The sequence below is a fragment of the Stomoxys calcitrans genome, chromosome 1 (assembly GCF_963082655.1).
Source record: "Stomoxys calcitrans chromosome 1, idStoCalc2.1, whole genome shotgun sequence".
NCBI lineage: Eukaryota > Metazoa > Arthropoda > Insecta > Diptera > Muscidae > Stomoxys > Stomoxys calcitrans.
Window position 1 is genome coordinate 136,364,535 of NC_081552.1, and position 15,232 is coordinate 136,379,766.

Consider the following 15,232-nt stretch of genomic DNA (forward strand, 5'->3'; position numbering starts at 1 on the left):
TTATGCTATATAGTGTTGTGGTCTGGTGGACGACGCTTCAAAAATCCACCTTCTGCTCAATACTTAACCGGATCCAAAGGATGGCGTGTTTGTGCATCACAGCCGCACTGAGGACAACACCATCTAATGCGCTGAATTTAATGATACATCTTATGCCTCTGGACATTGTGGCTACCCAAATTGCAGCGATCACTGCCGTGAGGTTAGGGAGCTTTTTAATTGGTCATGTGGCGGCCACGGATATTGTGTAATACTTGATACAATATCCGATGTTCCAGGCAGTGTGGATTACACCCTACCTGAGCCGGTTTTTGATAAAAATTACTGTACCATTATTCCTCATAGAACCGATTGGAACTACGATATCCCTGGTAACAGAAGTTACATAGACTTCCAAACTAAACGACCAGGTGGACTTTGGGGTGTAATCCAAAGATCTAGAAATGGTCATATCGAAGAGGTTACCCGACCACTGCAGTGTGTATCAATCAGAGATCCTTGCAATTAAGGAAGTGGTGGAATGGCTAAGACATAATGTCATTACGACGATTGGCAATAATATCTTTTTAGACAGTCCGGCAGCCATTAAATCCCTGGAGAACGTATTTCTGAACACAAAAACCGCCCTCGACTGTCGGAGATCTCTCAACAAGATGGCTGAACAGTTCAAAATTCACCTGTTCTGGTTGCCGAGCCACAGAGAAATCCCAGTGAATTCTAAAGCAGACGAGCTCATAAGACTAGGAACTACCTAACACACTCCAGGGACACTGGAATCTGTGGGTTTGTCTCTAGCGACATGAAAGCTAAGTTTTCAGGACCAGGCCAACGAATGATAGATGGTCTCAAAGAGGGGGCTGCGACCATTCCAAAACTAGATGGTCTCATCTAGACATAAAGAGGTCTACTGCTTTGCTGTCATTGGCTAGAACAGACGTCTCAATCCGTCTGTCCGCCATGGCAGGTCAACGAATTTTGCAGAAGCTGTAGAGACATCGAGGAAGAAGAGACTATAGAACAACTTCTGTGTGTGTGTCCCGCACTAGCATTTAAAAGGAGTTCCACTTTAGGTTCTCATTTCTTTGAGAACCTGTCTGATATAGCGGATGTGTACGTTCGCAAGATACTGGGCTCTTTAAAGCGATCTGGATGGTTCAACGGTAGGAACTAGAAGGCATCTTCCTTCTTCTGTTCCTGTGGTATCACAATGGACGAAAACGTCTAAGTGAGTCTGATGGCAGACTGCCACTTAAACCTAACCTTACACTTCAAAACATATTTTTCTAAAGAAAACATTTTAATAATGTTCTAAGACTAAATTTCAATGAAATTTTCAAAATTTTAATAAGTTTTCTCTAAAGACAATTTTTAATGAAATATATCCTGAAGACAAAATGTTGCTTAAACATAGGCCCTCACGAAATCATTTTTTTTCTAAACGAAATATTTCAATAACGTCTTTTCAAACGGTAATCATTTTTTTTTTAAATATATTTATTTTTAAAGACAATGTTTAACCTCATATTGTACATTGTTTCGTTTAATTTCCTACTGAAGCAATTTATTTTTATATTTATCTATTTTTTGTTATTCTCTTTTGCCTTCTTGTTAATTTATTATTTTTAACGCTGTTGTTTTTGAACTTAAATGCAACACTGTATTTGAATTTGAATTTAACGGTCGAGACAATGAAATATTTTTGTACTACTTTTAACATCAACCATTAATACTACTTTTCATACACTACCATATTTAGCAAATACGCTCACGAATAGTATATAAGTCGAGCTACACAGAGGCAATCATCTCACTTTGATGACAACCTCCGTAGGCTTAATTAGTCCGACTAGTCTTACTTTAAAGTTCTGGCAGCGAATTAAGCAACAAGAGACAGTTAACAAAATATTCAATAAACAATTATTTTAAAACAAATTCAGTGTTTCGGTTATTTGTTTGTATGAATAAATACAATCTAAGGAATAGGAACGCAATACTACTATTTTGTATTCCCAAGTGGCAATCCCGTCTTCGTTAGAATTTGTCACTACTTTATTCTTACTACTTGGTGTTATTCCTATGAAAGTAGTAAAAAATTCTAACAAGTAGATATTCCACTCTCCGCCGCCTTCATGTGTCCAAGCTTTTTTAATCAAATTTACAAATTGAAATCGTTTAAAAGAACATTCAATTGTTGAATTGTTAAAAACAAAAGAAAATCAATCATGATTTGTTCAAAACCTAATTGTTCAGTACAAAAACTGGAGGAACCAATGGTTGCTTGCTGATTGAATTAGCCACTTTCACTGCAGACAACTTACGCATTACACAAAAAATGCAGAACGTTTGATATGGTATTTTGCGCATTTTTTTAAATACCCACACGGAATTCGAGTTCATCAACAAAAATCTCATACCCACACGGAATTCGAGTTCATCAACAAAGATCTCATTGCCTTGACGGAAAAATCCGGTAGATACAAATAAAGCTTTTGAAAATGCCTCCTGTTTGGAAAAATTTGGAGTAGCCAGTTAAATCATTGCGGAAACGTAAAAAAACCTTCGGATATTGTAGTTACTAACGATTCTTCTTCTACTAATATAAATACAAATTTTAGCAATGCACCAAACAACACGTCGAACTTTTCTTCATTAAGTTCATCAAATGCAACGTTAGCAATTCCATCAAGCAATGTTAATGTATCACATTCATCCGATCCATCTAATTCAACTACTTGATACCCGCTTACAACTATTCCTTCTCTTGCTCCAGCTACGACCAATACAACACCTTCCGGTAGCAACAGATACCATACTCCGTTAACCTGACCTGTAACGACTGTACACCGGAAGTTTATTGGGATGTGTATTACACACGGCCCACAATAAGATTATCAAAACGTGCCTCCTAGAAGCTTTCCTGCGAACAGGTCAATAGCGTTAATGATGCTGCTAAAATAAAAAAGTTTCTCTCAAAACCCCATGTCCAAACTCAAACTTTAGTAGACGAAATGGGAGTGAGAGCAGAAACAACGGAGTACATGTTGAGGTTATCGATATTCCACAGGATAGGACGGGACTCACGGAGACACCGGAATCTTGGAATAATGACGATGACCGAAGGTTCATACTTACGGAATTTATGGTTATGGAATCCTTGAAGACTTTCAAACCATTTAGGTCAACCGGACCTGATGAAATATTTCCGACGTTACTACAGAAAGAGGCAGACTATCTGGCGCCTCATCTAGCCAAGTCTATCGTCCCTAGGACTTGCATATACTCCGAAAGCCTAGCAGGAGTCAAAGTTTGTATTTATACCCAAGCCCGGCAAGCCAAGTATGCGACACCAAAGGCCTACAGACCTATAAGCCTTATGTCCTTTCTACTCAAAACCATGGAACGTATTGTGGAAACCATGATAAAGAGTAGGACATCCAGCGAACTGCTCAAATACAAACAGCATGCCTATCCAATCCTTAGACCTGTACCAGTGGACCTGGTCCTTAGAGACTGGATAAACCATATGCCAAGGAACAGGTGGATAAATTGTAATTGCATTTTATCGCCACTCCTATGGGTGACCACCATAAATGACCTTTTACGGATGCTGACCGTACAGGTGTGATCTTGGACGTAAGCTCGAAATGGGGCCCGAATCCGAGGACAGTCCACTGGCTCTACAGGAGTGTGATCAGCCCAATACTTGCTAACACCTCAATAGTTTGGTGGACTGCTATGGCGAAAAAGTGCAACGTAAGGACCATTCAACAGGTTCAGAGAACATGTGGTGTTGGCATAAGCGGAACGTGAGGACAAGGGCCACTAAGGCCGTGGAGACTATTCTAGATATCCAACCCATTGACATGCAGATTGAGTGTGATGATGGGAGCAGCTCATACCATCGCGGTATAACGGAGGTAACGGTAGGAAACGTGGAAGGAAGGGAAGAGATTTTCGATGGGATACTTGAGATGAACCTTGAAGTCGAGTGCGAGGCACTACTGCCATCGGCACAGTCTTGGATTGACGGAACCCTAGTATTGCCATGTGGAAGATCATGTTACACGGATGGATCAAAGCTAGAGGACAGAGTGGGCCTGGGGGTTTACATTGAGAACCCAGGGATTGAGATCTGTTTTAGACTGCCTGACCATAATACTGTCCTGCAGGCGGCTATCCGGGCCATCAAGGAATTCGTGAAGTGGTATGGTGCTAACGCGCGGACATCGAGTGTGAACATCTTTACCGAAAGTAAAATTGCCATGAGGGCAATAATAACCAGGACCACGAACAGTCTTGCAGTGTAAGAAGGAAATTATCGCCTTCTCTGAAGATGGCAAAATCCGGATCGTTTGGGTGCCGGGCCATAACGGAGTTAGGGGAAATGAAAATGCAGATGATTTGGCGGTGAAGGCCAGAGGACTGCCGTCAATAAACTTGGTTAACCCGAAGCCTTTCGGGTACTTTATAGTTTTTAGACGGACAACAAGCCGATTACTGGCTTAGGTGTATGTCAACCTAACCTAACGACTATACCTCCTGTAGCTGGGTTATTTGAATCAAAAGGACTGTGTTTGCAGCAAGGTTCGGTGCTGAAACAACCGTCGAAGATGTCTCTTTCTGTATAAAATCGAAAATAAATGCGGAAGTCGATTTAAATGTCTTCAAATTTAAATACCGGGACAGACAAAGCAAAACATCATATCAAAGAAATTTTTGTTACTGTAGTAAATCTTAATTTTGACCGCTTAAAGCACTTATTAAAGAAAACATCTATAATGATATTCCCCGTAATGGTATTGCCTTTTTTTTTGCCTTGAATAATGTTCCAAAAAACAAGAAAGTTCTTTCGAAAATACTTTTTGAGTTTCGTTCCGTTCCCCGCTGGGGCACACTGTGAGCCCAATCCAACCCGATGATCCGCCCTGTTCTACTCCCTTGTCGACAACTGCCATCACCAAACTGTCCCTAGCGACATTAGCAAAGGTTCTTGGACCCATCTTACTATTGTTCGCCCTAGTTCTTCAAGGCATTGGATGCCCTCCAGGAGACCGCAGCATTTTGGCTGACTGCGGTGCAATTTCCGAATCTACACGTGTATTCTTTGGGGTCCTGTGCAGCGAATTCAAGAGCCCAATTTAGGGAGTCTCTCTCCCCAACAGTGAGAGTCTTAGAATCATTCGCACCAAGCCTCTCAATTAGCCTGAAAGCGATGCGGCCTTCTATTTGCCGGAGAAGGTCGATAGTCTAAGCAAATTAAAGGCATGCGAAGATAGAATAGCCTCGTCCTTAAGGCTGTATATATAATTTGAATAACAAAATAAAATCTAAGAAAAAACTTGTGGGCCCCATGACATAAATATAAGGGAGAAAGTGGCACAAGGCACGAGGCTGGTGGGCATTTTATCTTCACTCCTATGGGTGAACACCATGAATAACCAACTACGGATTATGACTGAGGAAGGATTTTAACCCGTATGGTACGCAGACGGAGTTATAATACTTCTTAGAGGTAAGGATCCTATTCAGCTATGCATAAGGGCCCAAAAGGGTCTGGCAGATGGCAAACGTCTGTCTTGGAGTGAAAGACAGAGATTAGCGCCTTCTCTGACAATGGCACAATTCGCATCGTTGGGTGCCAGGTCGTAGCGGAATAAGAATAGTGAAAGAGCAGACTATTTGGCGGTGAAGACCAGAACACTGCCGTCAATAAAATTGGTTAACCCAAACCCTTTCGTGTCGACGATCGCGTATGTAAAACTGTGGAAAAGTGAAACGATCGGTAGAACGGCGAAAATCCTATGGGAAGATCCGAATCGAAAGAAGACGAGGCTATTACTGTAGGAAAGTGAGAAGGAGGTCAGTATAGCTTTCGGTATCTAACGGGACGCATAAGACAACGAGCTCACTTGTGCAAAATCTATGCAGTAACTGATAGCATGTGTAGAGCATATGGGGAAGATGATGAGATGTTGGAGTATTTCATATGTCGTTGCCTAGCTTTCACGGCAAACAGGCACCGGTAATTATGTGGGGACACAATACCAGACACGAACAAACTTAGGAGTGTGGTATGGAAAACAATTAAGGATTTTGTAAGTAGCACGGAATTTCTAGCTTAGATTTTCCTAGATGATTTTTAAAGGTAACTTTTTAGTATTAAGAGCCCGCAACAAGCCGATTACTGGCTTAGGTTTACGTATGTCCAAAGTGGCATGGGGCGGATTAATATTCTCTTTTCAATCTATACTAAGCCAAGTAAAAAGTCCATCCATATTCTAATCGAAGGGTCAATCTCTTCTCCTCTTGAGCGATACAGGTACTTAGCTTACCTCAAGAACAAAATTTGCGACGCCATTGGCAACATACCGATTGATATGCTTCAGAGTGGATACGAATTTCAAAAATCGACTTAATCAGAGTGTGTACAGTAGGGGTCGCCAAAAAACAAAAATGTTGTTTTCATTGACCTTTCAAAAAGTAAGTTTCTCTGGCGCACCAAGTACAAACATATTCACTAAGCTATAACACTCTGTATCACAATAGTGGATAGATTGGATACGGTGAAAATACAGCTTTGGGACTTCGTAGCTTCATAGCTAGGTGACCCTATCGACAAAAAGGGTTAAATCGATAAAAAAAAAAACATTATATATGCATCATGTGTACTTTCATGAAGTAAACTTCCCATGTAACCATTTTGGTTAAGAAGAACCTTCAGGGACAATTTTTATCCGAATACTCGTATTAAAAAATGTTTTTGAACTTAAAATGCCGATACGGACAAAAATTCGCGTTTACTTATGTACGAAAACGTCAAAGATTCTGCAGGCAATTATGTCTTTGGTACATTATTAAAAGAAATTAAACACTTACCGTGAATATTTAAAACTTAGAGCTTCCATTCCTGATGTTGAGAATTTTTCTTGATATAGGTGTCCGTACGAAGTCAAATCATATATTGAAATAGATCCCAAACTCCCACGTACGGTCTGAAGGAAATCATCTCTGCTAATATGTACTTGCACGTTCGAAACATTTGCTTTGGCAAGCTCAAAATCGTTCCTCACCAATATTAAATCCAGGGATCTAATTGTTACATGTAATTCATGAGACAATTCACATATCTCTGCAAATAAAACAATAAAATTCTTAAAACTGTGAATTCAATAATATTTATTGCTGAAAGCATTAGTTACAAACATGTTTTAAAACAAGTTTTATACTAAACTCTTTGAACCAGGTCCGCTCCGCTGCGCCTTTTTTTTGTAAAAGGAACAAAATTAAGCTTTGAATATTTACATTCGACTATTTAAAAAATAGTGACATACCTCACTGCAAAAATGTTTACACTGAAAAAAATCTTTATTTGTATGATTTTAGCAATGAAAACGTGCCAAAGCACCAAAGCTTTAATAGCAGTGAAGTGGTGTAGCAGTGCGTTTTGTTCTCTCTTTGGTCTGCTTGATTCTGTTGAGTGTCCAGATCCAGGAACTTTGCGACTAAGATGGGGTGGGTCCAGAGCGATCTGGGTCTGAGACGAGTGGGTCTGACTGGGAAGTTAAACAAATGACTGTGTCGTGTGGTCGCTGGTCATAATTGGGACAAACATCCTGCACGTCGGCATCAATCTTTTCTCTGTAGGAATTGAGGCGGCTGCATCTCCCGGATCACAATTGAGCCAGAACTACTTTGGTTTGCCGAGGAGATCAATTTCAGCAGGTGAAATGGGAGGCGGTCATTCTCCAAGCATCACATTCACCCGGTAGCTATTCACCGCATTTGCTACCGTGTCTGCATGAATGTTGTCTGGTCCCGCTTGATCTAGAGGTTCTCTCTTGTAGCGCTGGACATCACGCTCTAGATCATGTAGATCTAATTTAAGGCTTCTGTACGATGAATGCCTATCTACAAGATGATGATTTGGATGATCTTTGCGATAAGAACCTAGAAGGTATTGCTTAGTCAGCATGTAGTTATGTCTTCGCACGGCTAGGATAGAAAACAGTTGTTATGTTTTGCAGTCTTCCATATCCATGCTGATGCTCGGCAAATGGAAATTCTCCAACGAGGCTCGGGAGTAGTCACTCAAGCGTCTTGGCTACTAGTGACAGTAGGTCGATCGGTCTGTACGACACCCCCTTACTCGGGTCCTTTGCAGGCTTTAGTAGCAGGATCACTTTGCACATTTCCCAGACATCGGGTTCTATAAGAGTGTTCAAAGACAGGTTGAGGACAGTAGTAAGCTACTCGACTTCAGATTGATCCAGATTCTTCAGCATCAGTGTAGAGATTCCGTCGGGGCCCAACGATGACTTGGCGCCACGGATGACATTCGTAACTTCGTCCACGGTAAATTGTGCTAGCTGTCCATCGGCTCGGTGACCACGGATACGACGAATGGATTTCCTCCTTGCCAAGCTCGGGATGCACAATAAATTGACAGCGCACCTCTTTGGATCAGTCATGGCAACGTCGCCAAAAGTGGCTGAGGTTCTGTCGTCGTCTACCGGGGTTCGAGAGTGAGTTAACAGTAGACCACAGATTCCCTAAATCGGTACCTAAGTTACATGGATCAAAGTGCTAGAGCCACAAATGCCGCATATGTTCGACTACCCTGTTAACTTCTAAATTCAGCTCGATGATTCTGAGGTTAGTTGGGTCTATGCAACAAATCCCATCATGCTCGTCTGCGAGTACCACCGTCTGCGCCGGGAAATTGGGCCGAACTTGGGGTATTCGATCAACTGGTATAAAACGAGCGGATGCTGCCTTAATGATGTCTCGAAATTTCCTCTCGGCAAATAGCATATTTGAGGGGGGTGTCAGTTCACTGAAGCGGCTATTGGTGTACACTCTGAAGCCGACCCAATCGGTATTTTTTTGATTGATAAACATCCGGCGCTCAGAGATTATGGCCAGATAGTAGCCCAATTACGTCGGGCTTGTAAGCTTGGCCATTAACTGGATCACAACTACCAACCGACGGTATGTACACGTTGTACAGCTCTATCTCAGCAGTACCGGACCTGACTGCTATCCCCATATACTCCATGTTGGGATCACTAGCGCCAGGCGCAGGTGAGATGGGTCTATACTGCACGGAATGGAGTATCACAAAGGCCCAACCCCCAACTCCATTCCTTAAGCGATTCTTACGTAGCACATTGTATACGTGACAACTGTGCAGGCTGGAGGTGTTCGTGAGCTTTGTCTCCAGGATTGCTGCAACCAATATTTTCCTCCGATTCATAAAATCCGCTTTCTCGTCGATCTTGCCTCTCAGGCCATTACAATTCAATTGCAAGAAAGGTACACTTCCCGGCACTGGTCCAGCGATATTGGGGCTGGGATGCTGTTGTTGCGAATATTGTCGCACGGTCGTGATTGTCACATAGTCGACGAGGACACAGAAGGCAACAACGACGACGTTTGCTGTCTATGTTCGAACAGCACTTTCCAACATACTCAGTGTGACTATACTCCCGGAGTGACGTAAGGCCAGAGCAAGATAGGAAATGTACCCACTCCAGTTACACCTCACCGATACCGACCAATGATGAAAGCGGTACGGGCAAACTGAACAGAACCAGGGCCTTTTCAATCTCAACACGAACGTGCGGAGAAGACACGCCGGGATGTGCCTCTCCCATGTCGAAAAAGAACGAACACGTGCACTGAGGCAGCAGCCCTTGCCGATGAGGATTCCATCGGGTAAATCCAGTGCGTACAACCGGCTGCCATGGATTGTAAAAAATTTCTTTTTAGTTTTGTCTTTAGAAAAAATTGCATTGAAATTTTGTCTTACGAAAAAAATGCATTGAAAGTTTGCCTTCAGAATAAATTTATTACAATTTTGTTTTTAGAAAAAATTCAATAAAATATTTTCTAACGGCAAAATTCAAATGACAATTTTTCTTAAGGCAAAATTTCGATATATTCTTTTTTAAAATTCTAAAATTCTTTTTTAAATACAAAATTTCAATGAAAGTTTTTATAAAGACAAAAGACAGTTTTATAAAGACAAAATTTCAAATTTTCAATTGCAGTGAAATATTTCCTTAGGACAAATTTATTTTTATGACAAAATTTCAATAAAAAAATTTTTAAGACAAAATATCAATTAAATATTTAAAGAAAAAATATTTTTTCTTAAGGAAAAATTTCAATAAACTTTCTAGTATACCAAAATTAAGTGAGTTTCTTTAAAGACCAACGTGGAATGAAATTTCTTCTAATGATAAAATTTTTGAAAATTAATAAAAATTGCATATGTCAAAAAAAATTTATATAAAAGTTGAAATAGAATGTTTTACTTGCAAATCCGGAAAATTTTTATATATATAAATATCGTTGATGAAGCATTATCATTATTAGCAATAAAAAAATTATTGACATAACGCAAAATTAAAGATTTAAGGTTAGGTTAAAGTGGCATTTTGCCATCAGACTCACTTAGACCTTTTTCGCCCATGTGATACCACAAGAACAGGAGAAGGAAAATGCCTTCTAGTTCCTACCTTTGAACCATCCAGATCGCTTTACAAAGCCCAACAATTTTCGAATGTCCACATCCGCTAAATCAGACAAGTTCTCAAAGAAATGAGAACCTAAAGTGGAACTCCTTCTGAGTCCCAGTGCGGGATACACACACAGAAGGTGTTCTATTGTCTTTTCTTCTTCGATGTCCTCACAGTTTCGGCAAAAGCCGCAACCTTCAGTCTCTCAGCATTTTCTCCGATCGGACAGTGACCTGTCATGACCGACGCAATGCATGAGACGTCTATTCTAACCGGTTACAGCATAGCGGTAGACTTCTTCAAGTCTAGACTAGGCCATATAGTTTTGGAATGCTTACAGCCAGACTATCTATCATTCTTTGCCCTTCGGGCCTTTTCCTGAAAACTTAACTTAAGTGTCTTTAGAGGCATACCTACAGATTCCAGTTTCCCGGCAATGTGTAAGGTAGTTCCTAGTCTCGCAAGCTCGCCCGCTTTACAATTCCCAGGGATATCTATGTGGCCCGGCACCCAGAACAGCTGAATTTTTAACTGTTCAGCTATCTTGTTGAGAGATCTGCGACAGTCGAGGGCGGTTTTTGAATTCAGAAATACGATCTCCTGGGATTTAATGGATGCCTGGTTGTCTGAGACGATATAAATGTCAGTTGTCATTATGACATTAAATCTAAGCCGTTCCATTACTTCTTTAATTGCAAGGAACTCCTCTTGGTACATACTGCAGTGGAATAGGTAACCCTTTTCGATATGACCAGTTCTAGCTCTTTAAAGTACACCCCAAAGCTCACCTGGTCGTTTAGTTTGGAACCTCTATGTAACTGCAATAGCCAGGGATATCGTTGTTTCAGTCGGTTCTATCAGGCATAGTGGTACAGTACTTTTTATCAAAATTCGGCGCAGGCGGGGTGTTATCTACGCTGCCTGAAACTTTGGACATTGTGTCAAGGTTAAGAAAGTGTCGCTGTCGCTCATTGTCGTTGTCTCGCCGCAATGCCCAGAGGTATTTGGTGTACCACAAAATTCAGTGCATCAAATGGTGTCGTCCTCATTGCGGCTGTGATGCAAGCCATCAACAAACAAGCCATCCTCTGGATCCGGTTGAGTATTGAACAGTAGGTGGTCTTTTGAAGCGCCGTCAACCAGAGCACAACACCATATAGCGTTATAGATCTGACAAAAGTTTAAACCCACAATTTGTGCCAATGACTCTCTTGCAGATGTACAGGGCAAGAGTTAGCTTTCTTGCCCTTTCCAAAATGTTGGATTTGAAGTTCAATTTCCTATTCAGCAAAACACATAGGTAATTTGCGATTTCAGTAAATAGAACATTCTCTGTTTTCAAGGAGATCGATGTGCAGATCGATTTTGTTTTAAGAGTGATGTAAATGAGTGTGCAGTTATTACCAAGGGGAAGGTCAACCGACTTGGTTGAAATTCACACGTTTGTAGATGCTTTAGATAAAGCGTATGGTGCAGGGATTTATCTTAGAGCTACCTTGCAAGACGGGAGGCAGATATTTAGGTTCCTATATTCAAAATCAAGAATCGGACCCATTAAGTAGATCACGTTGCCAAGGCTAGAACTGTGTGCAGCTGAATTGGGAGCAAAACTGACGACAAAGGTCAGAGCAGAATTAGGCTACGAAGAAGCAAGGACTGTTTTCTGGTCAGATTCGGAGATTACACTGTACTGGATAAACTTGAAACCATCAACATTGAAAATGTTCGTTGCCAACAAGGTGAAGCAAATCCAAGACAAATCGCTTGGCACTCATTTGCGACATGTTGGAACAAAGGCAATCCGGCAAACTTCATATCCAGAGGGGTGTCTCCAGATCGACTATCAGGATGTATGATGTATGATGAATTGTGCAAATGTTCCATCGAAGAACACTATTCAAGTCCAAAAACAGCTAGAAGCTGGGACAACGAAAATATTTCCCACGCGCAGTAGACGAGGGGCTTTTAATGTAGTGGAAATCTCGCGCGCTCGTTATTTGGTGTCTTGGACTCTGAATATACTGGCCAAATGGCTACAAATATAGAAAGAGCAAATGAAGACAAACACGTGTTGGAGCTACTAAAAGAACAGACAACCATCAAAGAATCTACAGTCAACATAATCAGAAAAGATGAAAGTATGAATCAGTTAAGTTTTAACAATATGCGAGCTGATATGCAACATTTAGGAAACAAGGTGAAAAAGGAGGAAGATACTGCAAAAACAACTCAGTCAATCGTTTTTCAACTTCTCAACTTATAATGTTATAGTCAAGCTTACAACGGATAGAAGACAGCACCATCGACGTCTTAACAGATGCACATCCCGACCACAAAAGCTACAAACGATCAAAACACACACTCCGCCATCTCGTGCTCCACCCATTTCTGAAGAGAAGTTAGCGGACACTTCAAATTGACGAAAAGTAAGGGGAGTGCTATAGCATCATATTCGAGATTTGCCTTCCATTCTTCCACAGAAGACAGCATTTTTGGCAGCTGAAATCCATTGACATTGGACATATGCCACAATTATTGAAATCGACAGTGATTCATCATCACACTGTTAGTTATTGGCTCTTTGCATTGGAATAGCATTATTCGTCTACGTCTATATTAAATTTGTAAGCAATTATGACTGTCCCAATTGTCACCTATATTCAGTCGTTATATATGCAAGTCAGTAACCCCAATAAAGAAATACCACAATTGATTGGCCTTGGCTCACTGACTGATGTAAATTTGTAAACTAAAGTTTAAAATTTTTAGCCGTAATTACACTATATAAGACGTTAAATTTTAATAAGCAAATGACATTTTATGAGAATTCGCAAATCTCATTCTTAATTACTTTATTTATGTATTGAGTCTATCAGTTATAAAATTATAATAAATCAAATGTAGTATATAATATTAATCGGTCAAGGGTTTAATAAAAGCAATTTTGTGATATATGTTACGGCTAAACGGCTAGATAGATTTTAATGAAATTTACATCAATCGAATGATAATTTTCCAGAGAAACGACGAATATATATGAAAAGTAATTTTTCGATAAGAAAAACCACGAAAATTAGGAATTAAATTTCAATAAAAGAAAAAGAAGAATATTCACAGCAAATTGTTGCTGGGTTTCTCTAAAGCATTCGTTATGGGTGTGTGAATGCAAAGCCATAGGTGGGAGTATTAGTGATGAGAATAAGAAAAACGAATGATGGGAGAGGAAGAGTATCACTATTTAGCTAAGGGTATTGTGGGGGTATGATGTGCAAGGCCCTATTTGGCATGTAGGTCAGCCAATTCCTTAAAGCTCGGCTTTGGCGTGCGAGGCATTCGCATTTTTGTTGTTTGTATAAGTTTTGCGAGGCTGCACAACAATACAAAACATTTTATCAATACATGTCATATGCGAATAAACACTGAATAAATTGTATTAAAATTGGCATGAATCGAAAGATATTTTTCCAGAGATATATTTATAATAAAGGGTGATTTTTTTGAGGTTAAGATTTTCATGCATTAGTATTTGACAGATCACGTGGGATTTCAGACATGGTGTCAAAGAGAGAGATGCTCAGTATGCTTTGACATTTCATCATGAATAGACTTACTAACGAGCAACGCTTGCAAATCATTGAATTTTATTACCAAAATCAGTGTTCGGTTCGAAATGTGTTCATTCACCGTAACGTTGCGTCCAACAGCATCTTTGAAAAAATACGGTCCAATGATTCCACCAGCGTACAAACTACACCAAACAGTGCATTTTTCGGGATGCATGGGCAGTTCTTGAACGGCTTCTGGTTGCTCTTCACTCCAAATGCGGCAATTTTGCTTATTTACGTAGCCATTCAACCAGAAATGAGCCTCATCGCTGAACAAAATTTGTCAAAATTTGAACACATTTCGAACCGAACACTGATTTTGGTAATAAAATTCAATGATTTGCAAGCATTGCTCGTTAGTAAGTCTATTCATGATGAAATGTCAAAGCATACTGAGCATCTTTCTCTTTGACACCATGTCTGAAATCCCACGTGATCTGTCAAATACTAATGCATGAAAATCCTAACCTCAAAAAAATCACCCTTTATTAAAAGGCCAAGGTGTTGCGAAGGCGAGTTTGTGGTACATATTACGGTCAAACGGGTGAATGGATTTTAATGAAATTGGCATCAATCAAACGATATTTGCTCTGATTTGTGTAGAATACATATGAAAATTAATTTTCCGAAAAGAAAATCCATGAAAAAAATGTAACGGAGACAAATCCAACTTATGCCAGAAGGTTTAAGTTTGTATTACCAAACAAAATTAAAAACAAGAAATTCGGGATATAAATCCGATCCGAAATCCAGCAATAACCCGATCGAGCAAGAGTAAATCTCACAAACCGTTTCTATTTAAATTTAGATCCGTGCACCGTATATATTCAATGACGAAGAAGGCAAAGTAACACATTCGGTGGTTAAGCAGCAATTTCACAATAATTTAATTCAACAATTAACAAAATATATTAGAAAACCATTGGAAATACTTCATCACAACTAAAAGTACAATAAACATTCTACAAACATCAGCTGCGCTCTTTCCTCAAACCTGCTGTTCGTATGACTATTATATCGTCATCGGTTACTTTGTAATTGAGGAAATATGCCAACAGTTTGCGCAAGTAATTTCAGCTGTAACTGGCCCATTGCGATCATTCGAAT

The 15,232-nt window shown here is 40.1% G+C and overlaps 1 protein-coding gene across 1 annotated transcript in view; it reads right to left on the bottom strand.

Annotated features, from left to right (window-relative positions):
* Nucleotides 1-15,232, bottom strand: part of LOC106094757 (intermembrane lipid transfer protein Vps13D) — a 502,283-nt gene that overhangs the window by 257,951 nt on the left and 229,100 nt on the right. The window contains exon 11 of the mRNA XM_059360895.1: nucleotides 6,877-7,129. Coding sequence (XP_059216878.1) covers nucleotides 6,877-7,129 — 253 coding nt within the window. The remainder of the gene's footprint in view (nucleotides 1-6,876; nucleotides 7,130-15,232) is intronic.